The sequence below is a fragment of the Seriola lalandi genome, unplaced genomic scaffold, assembly GCF_002814215.2.
Source record: "Seriola lalandi dorsalis isolate HSWRI2012SDOR001 ecotype SW California unplaced genomic scaffold, Sedor1 jcf7180002054784, whole genome shotgun sequence".
Classification (NCBI taxonomy): Eukaryota; Metazoa; Chordata; class Actinopteri; order Carangiformes; family Carangidae; genus Seriola; species Seriola lalandi.
The window spans coordinates 277,463-301,701 of NW_019525337.1; the positions used below are offsets into that span (position 1 = coordinate 277,463).

Sequence of the window (24,239 nt, forward strand, 5' to 3'; positions counted from 1 at the left end):
TCATTCTCTCAGTCACTACCCAGAGCTCATGACCAGAGCTGAGGGTTAGAACCTGGATCAATTGGTGAACTGGGACATTGCCCCCCTCCCCCCCCTGTGCACCATGAAGGCCCTGGTCTGATGACGTGAACAGAACCACATCATCTTCAAAGAGCAGAGAAAAGATTCTCAGGCCCACAAACTGGACCTTCTTCTAACCCTGGCTGCACCTTGAGAACCTGTTCATAAAAATCACAGACGCAGACCGGTGGAGACTCATTAAGGTTATGTATGGACACACCGTACCCCCCACAAAACTCTTTGAGGGACAAGGTCATAAGCCTTCACCAAGTCAACAAAACACATGTAGACTATATGGGCAAACTCTCATGGTAACCCTGAATGGTGCACTATTCCAGGACCAGGATGGAATCTGGATCACTGCTCCTGGATCTGAGGTTACCCAGTCAGCCTGACCTCCATGTAACATTAAAGAGGCGTTTTAGCTAAAACAGCCAAACAATGTCAACATCTAATGACTTAAGTGTCTTGCTGAAGCTACGATAAGAGCTGTTGTCTGAACCAGAGGTTCTCTGTGGAACCATGACCGGAGCTAATATCTACTGACTATGAAACTGGGAGGAGGACAGCACTGGTGTCAGACTGACGATACTGGCTGATACCCCAGGTCAGGGTACTGGAATCTGTTTCTGAGAGGAAACAGCTGGGTCCTGCATCACTGTGTTTCTCCCAGTGATCCACTGCTGAACAGTTGCTTATTGTTTGCTATCATGCCATCAGCCACGCTTAAAGGGCCAGTCTCACACAGTGTGAGCAGACACCTGATAAAAGCCTGCACCCTAAATGGTTTTCATAGAGCAGCTTTGACTCAGATGGGAGATTTAATCTGCTTTAAGCCTCCACATCTGACTGTGTGAGGCAGCCTATAGATTATCTTGATGCCCTCCATTTAAAACGGTATAGTTGTGGTGCGTTCACGGACTCTCTGACACTGTGTGTGTTTTCATAAGTGACAGAAAAAAACTATGTTTACTGTTCTGGGGCCGCTGGCGATGAGACAGGGAAGAGGGAGGGTGACGTAGAGAGGTGGGAGGGCGCCCAGAGACCTCTTCTGCTCGCGCCTCCTCGGGATGCGCTCGCGATGTACACCAATCAGAGAGAGAGAGGGAGAGGAGAGAGAGAAAGAGAGAGAGAGAGAGAGACGCAGCTCCCCTCAGCAGTAATTCATGTTCGTCAGTATCAGGGAGAAGTTGTCCTCTCGGTCTCCTCTCCTGCTGTTGCAGCTCTCTCTGTCTCTCTCTCTCTCTCTCTCTCTCACACACACACACACACACACACACACACACACACACACACACACACACACCCACAGAGGATCGGTTATGTGATGGGTGTTGGAGCGGAGCCCGGGAGAGCTTTCCTTCGCCAGGGAAGCGGGGTGATGATGAGGAGCAGGTTCCTGCCGCTGACCGGGAAGTTCGCTCTCTACTTCAAGACGACGCTCAGCGGGGAATAAAGGACCCACCGGAGGGAAGACCCACCGGAGGAGCCAGCGGAGGATTAAAATTGCTATTTGGCGCGGGCTGTTTTCTGTTTTTCTTTTACATTGAGGCTGTTGCCACCGCTCTGGGTTCTGGTCTCTGATTGTGGTTTTGATGATGCTCCAGCTCACCTTCGGGTTGCTGCCTGACTGATGCGGAGGCTGCCTCCGGACCGCGGCTCCTCTCTGCACATATTTGGAGTTATTTGACCGTCGGGTAAACATCACATCCAGGTCAAATGACCGTCTGCTGTCCGAGCCGAGTGTGACGAGCCTCACTGTGACATGGAGACACCGGGACTCTGCGGCTTCCTCTATTACTGCTCTCTCTGTGTGTTCTGTGTGAATGGTAAGTGGACGGAGAGGAGGCGGGAGGGAGTTTAAATGACAGCTGTCCCCTGGTAGTGTTGAAATGAAGCCTGTGTATTTTATTCTGGAGGATTGGAACAGTGGAAAACACTGAAAAAACACACACATAATGACCCAGTTGTGCCCACGTCACAGCATCTGGACCAGGATGGAGTTCCATTATTTGATCAAATCAGCCCTGAGGCACATTGTAGGTCACAGGTGCTCCATTAAAACCACTTCAGTCTGTAAATCACAGTCAATGTGGTCCACAGGAGGTGGGGGTCTGCATGAGGGCCACCTTAGGTGTAGGCTGATGGAGGGTGTAGAAACAGTTTCATGTAGCCATCCTGCTCATTAATCTGTGCTTCTGCTGCCTGTTCCCCTCCATATACACCAAAGCTGCATTTACTGAGGTCCCTAAAGATGTGAGTGTGGGGGAGGGAGAGGATGTGGAGATGCCCTGCGCCTTCAAAGCTGTCAGCTCGGCGCCCATGTCTCTGGAGATCCAGTGGTGGTACCTGAAGGAGGACATGCCTAAGGATGTGCCCCATGAGCTGCAGATCAGCGCCCCGGCCAACAGAGCCAAGGTACCTGCACCCTTAGAACAGAACAGAGCAGCGTGTGCTCTTTAGTTATATAGCCTGCACATACTGACTGTTCCTGCTCACCTGAGCCACTACATCTTCAAAGCACATTCAGTTAGTTAGGAGCTGAAAATCTGATTCAATTTTGTCAGAGATGTCAGCTGCACTTGTAAAACTGCCAGAGATCAACATTTGCACACTCTGCATGTCCCCACTCTGCTCTGGTCTGTTTCTAAATCCACAGACTGCAAATATCTGAGCTGAGCCTGGTGCAGAGAGAATCTCTGAGCCTCAGCAGGTTCACTTCCTCTGCATGTTAAAACAAATAATCACCAGTGTTTGAAGCACTTTCTTCTCTAATCTATAAATCCATACGTCGCATCCTGCACTTTATCAGTTTATCCTCACTGCATCATGTGTTTGTGACCTTGTCTGCACTGTTTGTTTGTCTGTACAATCGGGCCAGAGCATGGAGCGAGCATGTGCATTAGCCAGGATGCGGGGGCTACGGGTGTCACTCAGAATGCAGAGAGGGCACTTGTTGGTTATCAACACCATTACATTCCTCTCAGGTCTACTGCCTAAAAACCGCCATGATGGGAGAGTGAGGCAGGAAGCAGAGGGAATGACAGATCAGCCAGAGTTTTCTTCGGTGGTGTGAGGAGTCACAGTCACGTCTGTGGTTTACACACAGTCAGACAGGGAGAGAGAGAGAGAGAGAGGGACAGGGAGAGAGAGAGAGAGAGAGGGAGGTTATCAATGGCGTCTTTCAGAGATGTACACCTCCAACTCTGCTCGTGCTGCTTGCTCTCTCCACCACATGAAATGAAGAATGTCGTGTTGTTGTCGTTGTGTGTCTGTCTGTGTGTGTGTGTGTGTGTGTGTGTGTGTGTGTGTGTATGTGTTAGTGATATAACAGCCACTGTTGTGTTAATGGATGAACATGTGATTCCTCTTTTCAGGTTGCTCCGAGGGAAGCCACAAAAATAAGTGTAAGTGTCCATTTTGTTGTCTGTTGATGTGAGCCGTGCACGTCCTCATGATTAAGGCAAAAATCATAATCACCGTTATTTTGATCAATCCTGAGATCATGATTATTTAACATGATTACTCACCGCACATTTATTGAACTTTAAATACAATTTAACTGAAAAACAAATAAAAAAATAAATACAAAAAATTAAATAAATAAAAAATAAATGTCTAAATATATACAATTAATTATATAGTATAAAAAATAATGAAAACATATAAGATCAGCTAAAACACATCAACCGTGGCAGCAGCTTGTTGATAGTAAAGCTAATATCAAGCACTCTCAAAAAAGAAAAAACATTGAATAAAAGAACAGATTTGTTGCGAAACAGAATGTGGCACAATAATAATAATAATAGTTTCAGCTCGATTATCTTGTTTTCATAATCGTTGGAAGCCAAAATCGTAATCAAAAATAAAATTTGATTAATTGTCATGATCTAACTGTGATCCAGGTGTTTTATGAGCTGGTGGAGACTGAACCAGTGTGTGTGACTCTCACCAGTCTGGATAGAAGGTTTTTGCTGCTCAGTGTTTTAACTGGAAATAAACTTAGACTCATTACTGATCCTGTTTAAACATTTATACACATTCGTCATTTAAAACATCCCTGATCACTTTTCTTTAGCCCTCCGTTGTCGGTTCATCATGTCTTCATAACTGTGAAGGAGCGTGTATGTTCAACACCCTGTGTCAGACTGAACTTTGATAATATGATGAATCTGTGCTGTTACAGCTGCCCTCATTATGGATAATTGAGCTCTGTAGGAGCTAATGTGTTGGTCTGCTGAGCAGCTAATACAGGAGCATGAGTTGGTGCTTTTCTGACGCTGGTGCCTCCACTTCCACCTCCGCTCATAAAACACGCAGCTCCCCTTATTAAGCCGGTGATGAATGCATCCTAAAACTGACCGCTACGTGTTACGTTCTCTGTGTGTCAGTGTTTCCTCTTCTCTCTGCACCCAGACTGTGCGTGTGCAGGGCAACGCCATCTCCCACCGCCTCAGTCTGTCCAAGGTGAAGAAGGAAGACGAGGGGGTGTACGAGTGCCGTGTGTCTGACCTGTGGGCCGACGAGACTCAGGAATTTACGGTCCACGCCGCGCTACGCGTCATGCCAGGTGACGGCATGGTGGCAGAGGAGGCCGTGTCGCACATCCAGAACCGCTGGCCGCTGAGGAACGCCAACACGGCCCTGGGGGCGGGTGCGGCGGGGAGGGCCACCTCAGAGCCCAGCCAGGGCCTGGCGGGAGGTCCGAGGCTAGGGCAGGGGAAGCAGCGGGTGCATCAGCCCGGACTCCTCCCCTCCATCTCCTCCACCACCACCACCTCGGTGGCCAAGTCGTCGGCCTCGCCACTGCCAGGGAACGCAGCCATCCTCCGCCAGCAGCACGGAGCGGGTGAGTGTGTGGGGGTAGGGGTGTGTGTGTGTGTGTATGTGTGTGTGTGTGTGTGTGTGTGTGTGTGTGTGTGTGTTGGGGGGGGCGCAGAGCCACAGTGACCCCGAGTGGTGGTAGAAGGGGGACCCACCTGAGACTTAAACACACAGCTCAGCAGGAGTTACAGTGTGTGTCTCAGGGTTCAGCCGTCTCTTGTGAGTTAATAACATCCGGTTGATGCATCTATCCTGGAGTCCGTCCTCAGAAATAAGGGACAGAGACACAGAACACAGAGAACACATTTAAGTTATGTGTAACATTAGCTGTGCATGACAGCTTGTTATATTATCACTTATCATAAAAACGACATCTGGTGAAATAACATTTTTCCTTGTCTGTAAACTCTGAAGATTTGGTGTTAGCTCTGTGTGACATCATGAATCCTCCTACATTCATCCACACATTCACACTGTGTGTATGAGCTCATCTTCCACACCTCTGTCACACTTCTAAACCTCTTTCAATCAGGCGGCATTTAGCCTGACTCCTGTGTGAATGTGTAACATCTATTATGACGACTTCTGCCAGAGGCTTGGCAGATGGTAGGGGAGGGGTGGGAGCAAGAGGGGTTGGAGGGTTGTAATCTACCTCCCCATTGCTCCTCTCCTGCCCCAGTTCCTTTCAATGAAGTGAACTTGTGAATGGTGGTCGACTGATTTTTATGTTGTTGTTTTAATCTATACTTCATGACTTAACATATGTTTAATGTGAGGCATTGTTGGGTTTAGATCAGAAACATGTTGACCTCGAGAGGAGACGCTGGTGACAGAGGAGATTCAGGTCAACGTTTACATCAGGGCTCAAAATTTTTCACCTTCACTAAACTGTCCTGAGGCTTGTTTTTGTTTTTGTTTGTCTGTTTGTGTCTGCTGAAGCTGATTACCTCACAATGCCAGAGATCAGTTAATCAGCCGACAGGTTAATTGATCAACCGCTGCCTGTGAATAATTAACACTCATCAAAGTCTAGTGGCTGGTCAGGTGTTCTGCTGATATAGAGAGAGGTCAGTCAGCTGGTGGACTGAGACATGCAAACACCATGTGTTGATATGAAGTGTGTCTGTGACTCGTTGACCTTTATTCCACATGCTGGTGTTGTGTTGCTACAGTAACAGTGGTGTCAAAAGTCGTGTGGATGTTGGAGATATTACAGTTGATCTCTTTTAAAGGCCTGAAGTCACAGCTCTGATCAGTCAGTCAGAGGCTCCTCACAGGGATGTGGCTGTGTCACCTTTTATTAGACTGTGTGGTGAATAAATATTAGTCATAGACTTGAGCACTCATAGCTGCCTACCAGGCCCACTGCTGAAATCATCCAGATATATCAGCAACTTTATATTTGTGACAGATTTATCACAAGTATATAAACATGCTCCTGATCTTTTCCAGCTGTTTTTATATAATTATGACAGTTACCAGCCAGAACATCGGACTTTGTCTTCATTTGCAAAAGTATCAATGATGATCACATAAGAAGATTTGCCTCTGTTAAATATATACAGTATAATATGTATATAAGTAAGTAATGTGTGCGTCAGTAACTGCAGACACGTGGAAACAGTGTTCAGTTTAATCAGGACAGGTACTAATAACACAGCTGCTCTGCAGACAGCTGCATCTGCTCCAGGCTTTGCAGGTCTAATGAGGGAAGCCCTGTGGTGGAGTCCAGACACATGTTGGTGCAGTGAAATGAAAAATACAGGATCTGACCACAGGAACAGTCTGTGTTGGTTCAAACAGACCCACCCAGCAGACTGGCCACCAGCAGACCGACCTCTGACCGGGCCAGATACACACCAAAACCAGACCTGTCTATCTTTGGACTCAGTCCTCCTCCCTCTGTGTCTGTGTAGTCTTCAGTAAGCCCCAAACCAGAGACAAACCAATGATTAACAAAGAAGTTGTGAGGTCATGTGTCCACTGTTCATTTATGTAACCTACATCTGGTGGTTATGTTGTGGATGATTACTGATGCAGCACATAAAACCTCACAGTCAGAGGCTCCACATCCATCACTGCTCTCTGTCAGGCCTGACTGTTAATGCCTCTGATTGTTTCAGAGTCACATGGGTCCTTGTTTTAGTTTTTAGTGTAGTATATTAGTCAATATGGACCAACCAATTTCCCAGCAGACACTTCTGTCAAAACATGAACCCTCATGCTCCTGTGTTGTGATTTGATTCGAGGTTAAGAGACATTTGTTGGGAATGTTCTTAGCAGGGAAATCTCAAAAAAGCCATGTTTAAAGAGTTTGTTGTCTGACTCGCTTAACGCCCAGCCAATCTCTTGTTCTATGAACCTCCAGCCTGTTCCAGTCTCTGCTAACCTGCTGGCTACTCCTGAATCAGCTAGCTTCAGGCCTGTTAGCCACCAGCCTGCTTCCAAGGACACTAGCTTTCAGCCTGCTAACGTACTGCATTCAAGACAGTTAGCTCATGGAGACCCTAGAAGGAAACATGGGTCTCGGAGGCGTTGACCCCTCAAGCGGACCCAGTACCGCAGAGATTTAGCTGGCCAGTGCTGTGATCAACGCCCACACAGGCCTAAGGTCAGACCCTCAGTTTGCTCTCTTGACCGACGTTTCGCCTGTTCCTGAGTCTGTTCCTGAGGTTTCCGTCCTGGCCTGTCTGTTCTTGCATCGGAGGTTGCAGCCTATGTTTTATCTGTTCTTGAGCTGCTTCTTCCATCAGGGGTCCTAGCCGACGTCTCGACATCAAGTCTTCTCCAGATATCCAGTCGGCGGCCCAGCCAACACCAGCTCCTGATCTACAGTCGCCACCTCCTGATCTCTCGGTGGCAACCCGGCTGATCCCTGCTCCTGATCTCCAGTCAGCTGAAACCCAGCCTAACCTCAGGCTGCCTGCCACCTGCCCTGCACCCTCTCCCGACCTGCAGCTAAATCTTCTGGTGTCAGCCACCTTTCTGGACCTCCAGCATTGTTGCCAGCCTCCAGAATGATATATATGATTTATATATACAGTATATATAAATATATTTTTACTGTAAAAAAAGAAATACGGGAGGACTGTGACCGACTGGAAACACAAGCAGAATCAAAGTTAAGCTTGTGTTTCCAGTCGGACACGGACCTCCCAGACCAAGCCTACTGCCGGAGAACATTACTGTCTAATACTTTCACATTCATGTAAATAAAAAGCCAACAATGGAAAGCAAGTGCAATTTCAAATGCATTTATTGAACAACAGGCACTTTATGGACTTGTGTACTATATTGCTTAACACATAACCCTTAACCAACAACCTAAATCATAAATTCAAAGTTAAAATAAATATGTTTAGATAAAATAAATAATAAATTAAACTTAAATTACAGCATTTTAAGCCCGCAGTTTCCCTTGGAAAAAAACAAAATAACATTACACGATGGTGAGCTGTGAATAAAAGTTCAACTTAATGATGATGATAATATAAATAGGTTAAGTTAACAAACTAGTACTAGCAACAACATTAAGTAATTGTCCATACCTTAAGCCTTTTTAGTAGACATGAAGTGGATTAATTTACTTATTCTTGTTTAAAAGAAAAGCATATCCACATGTTCAAGTGACAACTGAGTGCGGAGGCGATTTAAAATTAGTCCCGCTGTTGAGAATACTCTTTCGGCTGGTGTGGTGTGCGAGTAGTGAAACGCTACTCGAATAATGACGTCAACAACGAGTACTCTCAAGTACTCGTACCCATCCCTACTTCTCATTGCCCAGTCCTTGGGCTGTTCCCTTTATATCCTCAGCTCCATTCTTCAGCTCCCTGTCCACTTGAGCCAGTCTTCAGCAGGCTGCAAGCATGGTGTTAAAACACGAAGATCTATTTACAGTGAAAGTGATTCATGGACCAGAGGCTTGTGATTTATCTTCACAAAGTTACATTTTACTGTTGCTACCAGTCAGAGCGGTTTTAGTGATTTACAGATGAAAACTCATCAAACTAAACAGCAGCTTGTAATTTGTATTTCATTGACTTTATATTCAGCATGTTACAGGTTCACACATTGCAGTGTTATTGAGTTTAGCCCACTGCAGCAGTAGCTTGTATAGCCTGACTGCAACCCGCATTAGTTTGTACCTGTGGACAAGAAGTCACATCAAGTCACACGTGTAAAATATAATATTTAAAATATTAAAAATTGTTAAAACTAAAAGAGCCACAGCCTGAATGTATCTACCAGTTATCATTCAAGTAGCATTTAAGTAGATAGTGCAGCACAGAGCTGTGTGGTGTTTAAATAAAGATGGGACAAGTATTTCCAGGAGACGATGAAAAGCACCAACTAATTTAGAGGCAGACAAGATGGAATGATTATACTCAGAATAGGCATGACCAACTGAAAACCTCTGACTGTATATGAGTATCCAGGTTACACATGGCCCTTCTCTGCAGATCAACAGTTTGTTAGCAGTCAAATGAAAGAGGAAGCAGAGAACATGTGGAGTATAAACAGTAGATCACAGGGATGAGCTGTCAGACTACTGAGGTCTGAATAAGCAGCTCTGCTTCATCTCCGCTCCCCCCACTTTACCCCCCAGTCGATGCCTCCTTGTTTGATGAGTTCACTGAAGCATGTTACAGCCTCCACGGCTTAGCTGCTTCATGTTTAAATCTGTTTTAATTTTAGCTCAATTAATAACACAACCCGTGTTCAGATTCTCACTTTAATCCATCTGATGAAGCAGTTAACGAAGGATCATCCATGGGCTCTGTCTCACAATGGCCCTCAACATGTTGGTTGGATTAAAACGCTTCACTGTAATCATAAAAAAATTGACACTGTTCATTTCAGCTGACTACAGAGCTAACAGAGCACTACGCTGGCTTCACACCAACTCCCAGATGAAATGACTGAGTCCACTCTGTATTTGCCCCAAGCTTCTTTTTATTGACTTTGCAAATCATGAAGAGACTTAGTGGGTTTTCTTATCACCAATGAATAAATATACTGTGGAATTAGAAAGTTTAGACCTAACAAATCTAAGGGACAAATCTTAACTTAATCTTAACTAGCTGTTGCTGTACATATAAAAAGAAATATTTAAAAATGTACACCTTACTACACCTCTGACACAAACAAACATACACAAAATTAAAAATGGTTTTGAGTCATTGATCCACTGGGTGAGGATTTTGTACACATCACCAATGGACTAATATCACAATGCTTCACCTTGTACATGGGTGTTAGGTAAGAATGCCCACTCTCCCCTTTGTAATTCAACATCTTGACGGAACAACTTGCAGCAGCCATTCATCAAAAAATAAACATCACAGGAATCGAAACAAAACATTTGTCCACAAGATCAGCCTTTACGCCGACGACATTCTACTTTACCTGCAAAACCTTTCCTACTCATCACCTGAAGCATCCAACTCCCAAACACTTTCTTTAAAATCACAGACTGCACCATTAACTGGTCCTAATCCACCATTCTCACAATATCACATATTTATGTCTCAGTATATCTCATAGGGTGTCTGAGTCATTCCCTACTTCAATCCACTACTCAAAACAGTAGAGGACAACCTTCAACGATGGATGCATCTACCAATATCGCTCACAGTCAGATTCAAAATGACCATACTACCCATGATAAACAACTTATTCTCAATGATTTGCATCAAGCCCCCACCCCCTGGTTCAAATCTGTAAACTACATCATCTCAAAACTCTGTTTTTGTACTTGAAAAACAGGACCAGCTACTTTATCAAAATCCGAAGTCACTCCATCACACACCATCCTTGTTTCAAAAACCCCAACTCTGTTGGTTATTTGGTGAAATTTCCACCAAGCTGTCAATCTCACCTACCAGAAATACCATCTGGAACACTCCTTAATGAACAGAAATCCAATGAGCTTTCACATCCTGTATTAGTAGAGGTATCAGGTGTAGAATGATCGAGGGAAGGCTTTTCTCAGTTTAGCTCGGCTTTATTCTCGGCTCTCAACATACAGTTTGTAGCAACCAACATACAGCATTCGTGGGCTTTTTTCTATGTCCCCAAAAGCCTCCCACCTGCTACTGTAAAACGTCCCTGTCGTAAAACTGCCGTGCCTGTTAAAATTACTTCTGCCTTATGAAACCAGATATGACATCACCCCCTTTTATTTTCTAATAACACAAGGTGCGTATAACAGCATTCAATAAACCATGAGAAACAATATATTAGCCAGAAAATATGTCAAATAGGCTGTCTTTACAACATAAAATGTATCTTAACATCCTGGTAATGTTACTTCTCTAGTAAACACATTCACCCTGTAAACGTTTCTCCCATAACTGTAATAGTTGTAATCATGCCATTTCAAAACTCAAAATGCAATTTCTTTGACTTATAACTAAACAAATATTGTAACATTTATGTCACTTTTAAATTCAACCAAAGCACCGCAATATTAGTGTTGCAATTTTCACAATCAATTTGAACAATACAATCAGCATACATTTTTTTCGGGAGGATGTTTGTAGGAGGATGTGAAGACAGATCTGCCCGGAGATGACGGTGGTTCCGTCGCAACACTGCTCCTTGCAGAGTGTTGATGAGGTATGACCTTGGAGTAACACTTTCCTTTGAAACAACTGCTGGTGTCACCCAGGCCTTTTCCTGATTAAACTTGGTGAAGACTGCGTCTCGTGGTGGAAGAGGTCTGGCTCTGTGGCGGCGGTTGTAATAGAAAGCTTGTTTCGCCTTCTCACCGGCATCTTTTTGTTCAACAGTCTTTCTGTTGGGCCATTTGGGTCGAAGATTCTTCTCCAGTGTAGGGAGTGTTGTTCTGATCTCTCTCCCCATTAAGAGTTCTGCTGGACTGACTCCTGTGGTGGTGCAGGGAGTTGATCTATAGCACATGAGGGCTATTAGTGGGTCTTCTTGGCGGAGGATTCTCTTTGCAGTCTGTACTGCTCTCTCTGCATGACCGTTCCCCTGAGGATGGTGGGGACTTCACGTTATGTGTTTGAAGTCTAGCTGTCTTGCCAGCTCCTGAAATTCTGCGCTGGAGAATTGAGGGCCATTGTCACTTACCACCTCATCCGGGATACCAAACCTTGAAAAAGTTTACTTTAAGTAACCCGAGTGCTGGTAGTGGATGGTAGGTGAAGCACCTCCAGGAACCGTGAGTAGTAGTCCGATATGACAAGGTAGTTGTTTTTGTTGTGTTCGCAGAGGTCGAGAGCTATTCTTTTCCATGGACGATCGGGCAGAGGCGTAGAGATGAGCGGCTCTTTTTGTTGGGCTGGCTTTTGTTCTTGGCAAGTGTGGCATGACATCACTGTATGTTTCAGTTCTGTAAGTCCTGGCCACCAAACTGATGACTTTGCCCTGTCTCAACACTTTGTTAGCCCCTGAAGTCCATCATGTATTTTCTTTAAGATGTCGGCTCTCAGTGAATGTGGAATGATGATCCTTCTCCCACGTATGAGCAAACCATCAGCCTAACCCGATAACTCGTTTTTCACCTTCATGTATGCTCTGACCTTCACTGGGACATTTCCACTATATTCTGGCCATCCTCCTCTCACAAGTTTGATGACAGACTGCAGTTCACAATCAGCTGCGGTGGCCATTTTGATGTTCTCCATTCTGCTTGGAGATGCTGGGATGCCCTGTATCACTGTGGCTACATAGCACTCCACCTCACTATGTGCATCCGTCACTTCTTTTGTGTAGGTTTGTGGGCTTCGGGACACAGCATCAGCAATGAGTAGATTTTTTTCCAGGCACGTATTCTGCCACTGGTTTGTACCTCATGAAATGCATTAAAAGACGTTGACATCTCAAAGGGACGTTGTCGAGACTCCGGTTGTTGATAAGCGGCACGAACGGCTTGTGATCCTTCTCAAGCCTGAACTCATCCAAGCCGCATAGATACTTATGGAACTTTTCACAGGCCCACACTCCAGCCAGACACTCCTTCTCTATCGGGGCATAGCATGTTTCAGCTTTAGATAGAAGCCTGGAGCAGTAAACTATCGGTTTCCACTCTTCTCCGTGGAGCTGGAGCAGTACAGCTCCCAGTCCATAACTGTTGGCGTCTGCAGACACAGTTGTGGGCTTCGTGACGTCATAAAAGGCAAAGGCCTTTGTCAGCATCTTTTTAATGTCATCAAAAGCTGACTGCTGTGAGTGCCCCAGCTCCAGATGTTTTTGCTCTTTAGAAGCTCTTACAACAGTTGGCCCACTGTTGCAAGGGCTGGGACAAACTTTCCAAGGTAATTTACCATACTGAGGACTCTTTTGAGCTCCTGCACATTTTCGGGCGGCGGCAACTGGTGAATAGCCTTAACTTTGTCGGGGTCGGGCCTGACCCCTGGTTGGTCAATAAGATGACCCAGGAAGCGTGGTTGGCTCTGCCTGAGGGAGCACTTCTCCTTGTTGAGTTTCAAGCCTGTTGACTCGACACGCTGCAGTACCTTCTCGAGTCGGGCATCATGTTGCTCCATTGAAGTCCCATACACTAGAATATCGTCCATAAAGACTTCTACGCCTTCCAGTCCCTCCAGAGTCTCCAGCATCTTCCGCTGGAAGATCTCTGGTGCACTTGTTATTCCGAAAGGTAATCCCTTAAAACATTACCTCCCGAATGGTGTATTAAACGTTGTCAGCTTACAGCTGTCTGTATGCAGTGGAATTTGCCAGAATCCACTGGTAGAATCCAGGGAGGAAAACACGGTTGCACCGCTCAGCTTGGCTGTTACATCATCGGGGGTCGGCAGAATGTAGTGTTCCCTTTTAACTGACTTGTTCAGTTTTGTCAGATCTACACAGATCCTGGCTTTGGCAGTGTTCTTTTTCAGAACTGGAACCATGGGTGCACACCATTCAGTAGGTTGTGTCACCCACTCAATGACCCCGTTGTTCTCCATCCTTTTCAGTTCCTCTTTTACTTTCTGCAGCATGGGAAAAGGCACACGACGTGCAGTGTGCACAGTGTGTGGTACAGCATCATCCCTTAGCTTGATTTTGACTGGTTCAGTTTTAAGTGTGCCATGCTCACCGTAAGCTTGCAGATGTTAGGTGTTGGGTTTTACTTCATTTACTCGCCTCACCAGATTCAGCCTTACCGATAGAGACCGGCTGAGTAGATTGTTGACTCCGTGTCCACGGACTACGTAGGCTGTGAATGGGTAATCTTTCCCTTTGTGACTGACCCTTGCCTTGAAACGGCCCAGACACAACAGCTCTCCTCCAGGGCTTTCCAGAGGGATGTCGGGTGGTTCTAGTGTCCTCTCGGGAGTGAGTGTGTGAAATGTGTCTTCACTTATGACAGTGACATCAGCTCCTGTGTCAATTTTGAAGTCCATTGGAGTGGAATCCACTTGTATCTGCACAGTCCACTGTTCACTCGTCTCATTAGCATCACACACTGAGCCAAAAAGTAAGAGGTCTGCTCGGCCCTCTCAGTCTCTGTCACCTCATTCACTGACCTGCTGCTGCGACATACTCTAGCCCAGTGTCCCATTTTATGACAGTTATGGCATGTAGCTTTCCCTGCAGGGCACTTTTCATTTCTGTTATGCTGTGTTTTCCCACATTTTCCACATTTCTTATCATTTCCCCCCCCATTTTATGTCTTTTGACTTGCCCTGTTGTTGCTGCTGTGGTCTCCAGTTTGTGTTTTTTCGTTTAAACTGCACCTCCTGCACTGATCCGACAGTGTCTCCCTGCAGGCTTACTTGTGCTGCGACTTCCTCCGATTGTCTGACAGTCTGTATCGTCTGCGCTAGCGTCAAGTCCGCCATTAGCTGCAGCTTGCGGGAGAGCTCTCTGTCCAGTATCCCGACCACAATGCGGTCGCGGATATTCTCCTCCCTGTTTGCACCAAACTCGCAGTGCTCTGATAGATCGTACAGGGCTCGGATAAAACACTCAGCTCTTTCCCCTGGCCGCTGGACTCGCAGGTGAAAACATACCCGTTCGTGGATGATATTCCTCCGCGGAAAGAAGTACTCGTCAAACTTCCCCACCACAACGGCAAAGTCATTACGGTGTCCGTCATCAGTAAACGTGAACGACTTATAAATGTTTTCTGCCTCGTTGCCCATCGCATAAATCAGGCAGCTCACCTGCACTTCTCCGTCGTCTTTGTTAAGCTTAGTAGCGAGTCTGTACCGCTCGAAGCGTTGTTTCCAGTCCGGCCACTCTGTCGGCTTATCAAAGGGAAAGTTTGCTGTGGGGTTAAACTTCGCCATTTAATGTTGTCCGTCTTCTGTCTTTGTTTCTTTGTGTGTCGAAACACTTCTGGCACCATGTAGAATGATCGAGGGAAGGCTTTTCTCAGTTTAGCTCGGCTTTATTCTCGGCTCTCAACATACAGTTTGTAGCAACCAACATACATGTTCGCAGACTTTTTTCTATGTCCCCAAAAGCCTCCCACCTGCTACCATAAAACGTCCCTGTTGTAAAACTGCCGTGCCTGTTAAGATTACTTCTGCCTTATGAAACCATATATGACATCACGCACCTCTTCTATCTCTCATAGAGAAAAGATTGTGTTGAAGCTCGGATCTGGGGAAGCATACAAATATATTTCTGCTGCATTGAAGGTTCCCAAGATCCCTATGGCCTCCACCATTTTTGCATGAAGAAGTCTGGAACAGTCAACACTCCTCCAGAGCTGGATCTGGACTAACTAAGACATCAGGGAGAAGGATTTTTGGAGTGAGGAGACCAAGAACCTGATGGTCTCTCTGGCTGAGATCCTGTGTGGGGAAACTTCTAGAAGGACAACCATTGCAGTTTCCACTGATTTGGGCTTTATGGCAGAGTCCAGACAAAGCTTCTCCACAGTGACAGTTTGTAAAAAAGCAGCTAAAGGACTCTGAGACTGTGAGAAACCAGATTCTCTGGTCTGATGAAACCCAGACTGAACTGTTTGGTCTTAGTTCTAAGAGTCATGTCTGGAGGAAACCAGGCACCGTTCATTACCTGAACAATACCATCCCTACAGTGAAGCATGAAGGAGGCAGCATAAGGCTGTGGGAGTGTTTATCAACAGCAGGGATAGCAAGACTGGTCAGGATCGATGGAACGCTGAACGTAAAGTACAGAGAGATCCTTAATGAAAACCTGTTCTCAGGACCTCAGACTGGGCTGTATCTTTACCTTCCAACAGGACCATGACCCTCAGTTCACAGCCAAGAAAACACAGGAGTAGCTTAGAGACAACTCTGTGAATGTCTTTGAGTGGACCAGCAAGAGTCCTGAACTGTACCTAATCAAACATCCGGAGAAACCTGAAAATGTCTGTCCAGTGCCGTCTCCATCCAACCTGACAAAGCCTGAGAGGACCTGCAGAACAGCAGAAAATCTTCAAATCCAGATGTTCAAAGGTTGTGACGTCAGACCCAAGAAGACTGGAGGATGTAATCACTGACAAAGGTGCTTCAACTAAGTCCTGAATAATATATGTCTGAATACTTATGTCAATGTGAGATTTCCATTTTTACTTTTTCATTAATTTGCTAACATTTCTAAAATTCACTTTGTCATTATGGGGGATTGAGTGTAGATTGATGAGGGAAATGTGAATTCAAACAAATTAAGCATAAAGCTGCAACATAACTATGAAAACAGTGAAAAGGTCTGAAACTTTCTGAATGTAGATGACTCAATCTGGAAATGAAATTGAGTTTTTGAGAACTGTCTGATTATCAAATTTGTACTGAGGAAACTATTTGTTAATTGAAATGGATTTTACTTGAGTAGAATACAGCCAATGTAAATATGAATATGACATGCTCCTGATGAATATAGCTGTGGTATGTCTGATCGTCTGATCTGAGTCGTTGAATGAAGTGTTGGTCGGACAGGCTGCTGGTGTCTGTTACACACTAAATCAAAAACAGTTGAAGTGGTTCACTAACAATTTCCTATTGAAGGAAGAACCCAGAGGAATCCATCCTGGACATTTTGTTCTCTGTTTCCTCTGAGTTGATGTGAGTGACAACAGATGAAGGTTAAAAACATGACAAAACTGAAAGATTATGTTTTGCTCGCTCTCACCTTCTTATCCTCAGTATTAACAGCCAGTGTTGGGGGGGGGTGGCATCTGTCACTTTCCTGTCATCTGACTGAGTGGCAGAAACAATTAATATATTCGGGCATGGGGGGATGTAAGCTGTCAGGTGTCACATTGCCTCTCATTTCTCATTTGACGTTTTGTAGCCTTGCCTGGTAACTGATAAGTCTGCCCCTCCTCTCCCTGTCTGTCTGTCAGTATGCTCTGTGCTGCATTCACTGTCACCTTGTAAAGTTAGGAAACCGTCCCTTGACCAACTTGTACTTACAAGGTGTTTGTACTCAAATGCTCGTTGTTCACTGCCACAGCAACATCATCGGCCAGTTCTGAAAACAATGAGAACATTAATGACAGAATGAATTTAAAATACATGTCTGACAATGGTTGGATATTTGATTGTTGACCCCTTCAGAAAGTGCCAGCAATCAGTTTCCACATCCAACAGCATCATGATGATTCATGTGTAGTGGTGTCTGTGTCACCTGATGAATCTCAGTCCAGTGTTCCCTCTCTTTTAGCTCTGTGTTTGGTCTCCACCAGCTCCTGATGGAAATATCTGGCTCTTTAGCTGCTGAATGTTCCACGATGTTACAGTTACAGTGAGTCTACTGTATGAGGTTACAGGCTGAAAGATGCTAAAACAATTTGTTGAGCTGGGTGCAACTGCAGAGTTAGGTGATGCTGACGTTACATCATTGTCATTGTCAGTTGGATCTATTTATTTATTTGGCTATTTTTATTTTAGCCAAAGGTAAAATATTGATTAGCACATCTTTAAAGCTACACTGTGGTTTCTGACCACTGGTAGTGCTGTGGATTTTTTTTTTCAGGTCTCATCACCAGATACAGATACAGGGTGTGTCAGTTCAGGGGCTGCATCCTTTCAGAGGCTGCAGAGATTGTGTCAAAGTAGCATGACTAGGCTGTCCCATTTCAAAGGCTCCTTCAAATGCGTCCTTTTCCTGGGCACTAAAGGCTCCAACAGGCGGATCCATTGTGGCTCAACCTATCCCACGATTCACTGCATGTCAGTGATGACTCGCTTTTCAAATAGGAAATAAGGTGGTGATTTCTATAACCATGTGTGAGATGAACACATCTTTGCTTACACACACAGACCTGTCTTATTGTGATTACTTTTTGATTTGTTTTATGAAGCACTTTGATGAGGTTGAATTTTAATTATCAAGATTAAATAATTTTCTACTTTTCCTTAAATGCTTGTTGTAAGTAGCTGAAAGGTGTTTTATGACTGCAGTACATTATGGTCCACGGATATGATCCCACCCTTGTCTGTCATTTCTCTGTTAAAGGATTTGGTTCAGATGTTTCTGTGGTGATGAACAAGGGGGGAACTGAAGCTCTTATCCATGTAGTGATTATTTGGCTCACTCATATGACCTTGGGGAATAAAAGAGAAGTTTATCCATTGGTTTGTCTTCTGTTGGTCCATTTATGCCTCTTTCAACCTTTTTGGGTACTTCCTGTGCATTGCTTTGTCCTACCAATGTTTCTGCAGGTGCTGCTGTCCCTGGTGTTTCGCTCTCTGCATAACTCATTTGCTGTACATGCTAGTTGCCTCATTTTCTGTTGGTGATCTTGATGGAGTAGATCTGATGTTTTATCATTCAGACTGGGAGTTACTTGGTTTTGTCAGGTATGTATCTAGCCTGAAAGTGTCTTGCAAGTCAGATCATGTTGGACTGGACCTCGTCCTACTGAATCTCCTGGTAGTTACAGCCTGTGTACATCTGCTTTTGGTAGGTGCATCTTCTCCAAGGTCAGCATGTTACTTGTCTTGATATTGTTCAGTTTCCAGTTGATGATGTTGAAGATGTACACCAGTACAGGTATCGCTTTTCAGTACCATATGCACTCCCCTGTAGTACTCGTTCCAGATCTTCTCCTTCATGTTTGATGTTTCTTTCATTCACTCCCAATTTCTTTTTTTGTGCCATCTTGGTCTAGCTCCATAATCATGGTGTACATATCAAGGTCTAAGTTTGCAGACTTTGTTCAGGCTTCCTCTCTTGAACGTTTTGGCACACTTGTTTATTCTGAAATCCATCTTGATATTGTTGCTCAAGGTCTTCACAATGGTGAGTAGATCCTTCTGCTGGTTGTTGATAAACAGTTGTTTCATTCTATGATTGGTACCTGTAGCTGCTGTTGTTCAGTAGGTTGCTGAGTGGTGATAGTGCAAAGCAGAAGATCAGTGGTGAAATGCCCTTGGAAGATTCTGCTTCTGATGTTGATTGGTCTCAATGTTAACGACCTGTCTTCATGGTGGAGAGTCAGGGTTGGTGCATTTCACCTCTTCGCCCTTGTCCAGTTAATCATGTTGTTGTCTTCCCCATGTTCACCCTGTAATTTATTATTTATACGTGCATTTATTGTTGAAAGTTAAAATATTGATATCACTAAAACAAATTATGAGTACTTGTAATACAAACAGTTTTTTTTATTTCATCCCTGTTTATCTAGAGTCATATAAAATATGAACCATTTGTCTGAAATGTTGTCATAATTGCTGTGTGAAGTCTTGAGTTAGGGCTAAAAAGTGTTTTGTGAGGTCACACTGACCTTGACCTTTGACCTTTGACCACCAAAATCTAATCAGTTCATCCTTGAGTCAAAGTGAAAATTTGTGCCAAATTTGTTACTGAGATATCATGTCCAAAGCTCTGGCTGTCACTGGCGCAGAGGGTTAATAATGTGTTAATGTACATTTACAGGTACAAATGCCTCAGTAAATGTGGTCCTGTTTATCTTTTGACAAGGCCGACCTCATACAGGTCGGCCTCTGTCACTACTGTCCTCATATATATATATATATATATATTGTATTTATAGGGATGTACAGAGAAGTGTCACAAGGTCAGAGCTCTGTAACGAAAACTGAGCCAGTGCAGCTTCAGGAGCATGAATTAAACTTTGTGAATGTTTCAGACAGTGGAGATTAAAATGTCACAGTCAACCACATCTGAACACAAACGCCCTGACAGCAGAGTTTGTCCTCTCGGCTGATGTAGAGTCATCATGGCAGACGTCTCCACGGCAGTGTCACACCGTGGCTCTTTTCCTCTCTGAAGGGAGCTCACTGTTGGTTTAAATCCTCCAGGACAAAAGAAAAACAGGCAGCAGTATCTGAAGCAGCGCGTTCTGGGTTGTAGATATATGTGTTTTATACTCTAACCCTGACACTGTAATGATTTAAAATAATAGTTGTGAAAAATACATCTTATGTGTAATTAAAAATGCTTGAGTAAACTGTGCAAACTAAACATATAAAGCAGAGTAAATGATGGTCAGTTTTCTTGGGCTATTTTATCCATGTATTTGATAAAGACATTAGAGACAGACAGGAAATACAGGGAGAGGGAGGAAACGCAGCAAGTGGTCTGGATGGCCGGGAGTCGAACCAAGGGCTCACTGCTCAGGGCGTTTGAGCCCATGTGGTACGCATCCTGGCCATTTGGTGATGATGTCACCCTTTTTTATTCAGTTTTAGTCAATAGAGAAAAAATCTACAGGACTGAATGACCCTGACCTCTGTGGTAATGAGGTCATTTAAGGGCTTTGTGCTGTCCCACCTCAAAGCCTTCAACAACCCACTACTGGACCCCCTCACAGTTCACAGGAGGTCTACAGAGCCAACAGAGCCAACAGGTCTGTAGACCTCCCCTCACTGCCCTGCTACAGTCCATCAGGACCAAAATGTCACACAGCAGACTGCCAGAGACTAACACTGACCCACACACACATACATATTTGTATTATTTTTATATTTTTAAAGATATATTTTTTGCCATTTTTTATTGTAAATATTTGATTGAAAATGTTTCTATTCCTATTCTATCTAATCAGCTACCTGAACTGCAATACTTTATCTTTCTTTATATTTTTTCTTCTCATCATGTTTATTGTTATGAACCAAAAGCACCAAAAGCAAATTCCTTGTATGTGAAAACCTGATTCTGATTCTATGTTTACTTGTTGGACGAGACAAACAGTGAGCTGCATGAAGGTTACTGAGGACGAATTTTTACTAATGGTAGGTGAAATTCCAGTTATCATCTCAGATTTACAATAGAGGAATTAAATTGACTACATCAGTCATGTTACAGAGGAAATATATGTGTGGTGTCTTCTCTCCAGCAGCAGCAGCTCACATGTTCAGCTGTGATAAAGGCTCAGATCAGCTTATCAACAGATTACTGTGCAGGCAGTTCCACTGTCTTTACTGTGACTCATTCCAACTTTATTTATGAGCACAGATCATTCAGAGACATGACTTTATACAAAGCCTTCTTCTCTCACAGTCCGGCTCCTGTTGTCTGACTCGGTCCCCGTCTGTCAGGTGAAGTGTAGATGCTGCTGTGGTGACAGATGGAGTCAGTACAGATAACACAGGGAGGTCACACAGGGTCACACACACCACTATTAGATAAGATGTGATGATGTCACATGTGTCAGTCTGCTGATTGGGTGGAGTGGTCTTTGGTAACCCGTCAGCAAGAACACCAGCTTGCTTGGTGCACCGCTCTGCTGATAGAGATGGTTCAGGCTGATCAGGACCCTGGACCAAGAGCTCACGTACAAGGACCCTCAAGTCTGTGAGCCATTTAGGAGACAGCAGGTGCTTCGTCTACCTGTCTGCCACAACTGTAATAAAATTACAGCCAGCTCCTCCTGAGCAGAGACATGTTCAAATCTGGTAAAATAAAAGAAGTCAAGAGTGGTGCAGGGACAGGAACTGGTTTTCAGGGTTCATGATTCTAACATGAATGTTTCCTGTCTGTGTGGAATTTCAGTCTAAAAGTATTTATGTCAGCTGAGAGGATTGCCATCTTATACCAAGTTTACACGTAGAGAGGCATTTAAAAGAAAAATCTGAGTCACCAGGTTGCTGTTGATTTCCAGCCTAAGTTCTCTGTTTATCCAGTACGTGGTCTTCAACACTCAAACTATTCACACACACCACACTGCAGTCAACACACCACCTGACCCTTGTTATCATTGGATTTAATACACGACTGTTTTTCTTTTAATAGTTTTAAAGAACGTTTTTCTCTCACCGTAATCCTGTCTAACTTTGGTAGCTTTCTCTTTTCTACCTATTCTACAACTTCCTCTCTTTCCACTCAGGTTGTAATGAGTGGGGTTATTATGTGAGCTGTATGCATTTGGGTAGGACAGTAGAAATAAGGCTCAGTGGACATTTTAAATAAATGTCTCCTTTTCTTGGGTAGTTAACAGTGATTTATTGGAGGGTCTGTGTGTGATACTAGGTGACATGCTGAAAGGTTTTCCAGCTTCAGGTTTATATGAGGTCTGACTTATATCCTCAACTTCTGGGTCATCCAGCAAAATACATCGTACCACTACAACAACTAAATCTGATGTTGTTATTGAGTGAACACACCTCACCTCACCTTACCTCACAGATAAATGTAGGACTGTTGACCTGCTGACTCAGGACAGGGAGTCTAATCAGGAGAAACCAGAACAGCTTTGGGTCGGTCCAATCTATTTGGGGGGGGGTTTACATGTAGCAACATGATTAAATCACTGTTTCATAGTACTGTACTCTAAGTACAGTTTTGAAGTACTTGTTCTTTACTCGAGTATTTCCATTTTATGCTACTTTATCCTTCAACTGCTTCACCTCAGAGGGAAATATTGTACTTTCTACTCCACTACTTTAATGTTACAGCTTTATCTACTAGTTACACCCCCACACCCCCTCCAATCAGTTGAATCACTCCACCACATGTGATCAATCAAAAGAACAAAACAGCAACAAAAAAAGTTACACTCTTATTTCACTAGAAATGTTTAAAAGACTGTACTTATGTATCTACAATCACACATTCACGTGCTTTTCTTAAATGTGAAAGTGTATGTCTGTGAATGATCTGTGTATCTATTTTAATTGCCTCTTTGTGCATCTCTGTCAATGTATTTGTACATGTCATTTTTTGTACACAGGTCTCTCTTGAAAAAGAGATCCTGATCGCAATGAGACGACCTGTTTAAATAAAGGATTTCATAAAAATAATAATGATGATAGTAATTACTACTAATAAAAAAACTCAGGTGGAGTTACTTGTCTAGAAAACTTTAAAAAAAACTTAAAACTCTACTTTAATTTGTCTAAAATGAAGAAACCACAGTTTAAAAGATGACTCAGAGTTTGGAGTGACGACTCCACTCATTCATGATCCGTCTCATTTATGATCAGTCTTTATTAACACGATGAAACCAGACTTTCAGAACTCTGTTGTCATCTTCTTCTTCCTGTCTCTCTCTTCTCTCCAGGCTGCAGCGTGATGAGCACCATGGACCCCCTCCTCTGCATCACTCTCCTGTTCCTGCATAAGCTCCTCCCCTTCCTGTTGGCCCACTGAACAGACTTTAACCAAAATTATGTTGACCTGCAACATTCTCACTTTCTATACCAAACAGAAACCAAGCAGCAGTCAGTGCCCACAGAAGGAGAGAGGCTCACATTAAATGGATGTATGCCGCTGCAACACGTCACTGCAGAGAGTGAGAGCAACACAACACCTGACGGAGGAGACCAGGTAAAACAGAGGAGGAGGAGGAGGAGGAGGCTCCTCGGACATGAGGCTACGTGAATGTCGTCAGAAAAGAGTGGAGAGGAGACGTGTTCACAGTAACGGTGGAGCATCACTAACGGCCTGTACTGCGCTGCTTCCTCAGACACGCCACACTCACATTTCCTTCCAGCGTCTCCACTGTGAATCCTGTTCATCTGACAGCACACATCACCGCAGTGTGTGTGTGTGTGTGTGTGTGTGTGTGTGTGTGTGTGTGTGTGTGTGTGTGTGTCCTACTGATGATCTGAACACACTCACTGTCAATAGTTATGAGGAACACATGACGGCCATGTTGTTTTCTTTGGTTTGATCCATGTCAGTCAGTATACAGAGATACTGTGCATCAAGTGTGTTAGTCTGATGTGTGTCAAGTCCACCCCCATCCCACACCGCGCACACACACACACACACACACACAGTTTCGTTCTGTGTTCCATCATGTAAACAATAATCAGCTCATATATTTTGACTGAGATAAGTCACCTGACCATAGTTGTTGTTAATCACATCAATAATGTTTATTTTTATTAAATCTCTGGTGATCAAAGTGACATTTCATTTCTATGAGACAGAATGATTTATTGGTAACAGCTCAGATGAAGATTTATTGTTTTTGTAATAAAAGGTAGATTTCAAAGGCG

The 24,239-nt window shown here is 44.1% G+C and overlaps 1 protein-coding gene across 1 annotated transcript; it reads left to right on the forward strand.

The window, feature by feature from the left end:
• Window positions 1–1,206: 1,206 nt before the first annotated feature.
• Window positions 1,207–24,239, forward strand: vstm2b (V-set and transmembrane domain containing 2B). Its single transcript, XM_023425525.2, has 5 exons — window positions 1,207–1,889; window positions 2,291–2,478; window positions 3,438–3,467; window positions 4,477–4,909; window positions 23,297–24,239. Exons 1-5 carry the CDS (start codon window positions 1,826–1,828, stop codon window positions 23,383–23,385), a joined length of 804 nt encoding a protein of 267 aa, XP_023281293.1. The 5' UTR covers window positions 1,207–1,825; the 3' UTR covers window positions 23,386–24,239.

Coding starts and splice junctions, on each gene's coding strand:
- vstm2b (XM_023425525.2), top strand. CDS start 1,826: ATGGAGACACCGGGACTCTGCGGCTTCCTCTATTACTGCTCTCTCTGT. Junction 1,890..2,290: donor CTGTGTGTTCTGTGTGAATG/GTAAGTGGACGG, acceptor TATACACCAAAG/CTGCATTTACTGAGGTCCCT. Junction 3,468..4,476: donor GGGAAGCCACAAAAATAAGT/GTAAGTGTCCAT, acceptor CTCTGCACCCAG/ACTGTGCGTGTGCAGGGCAA.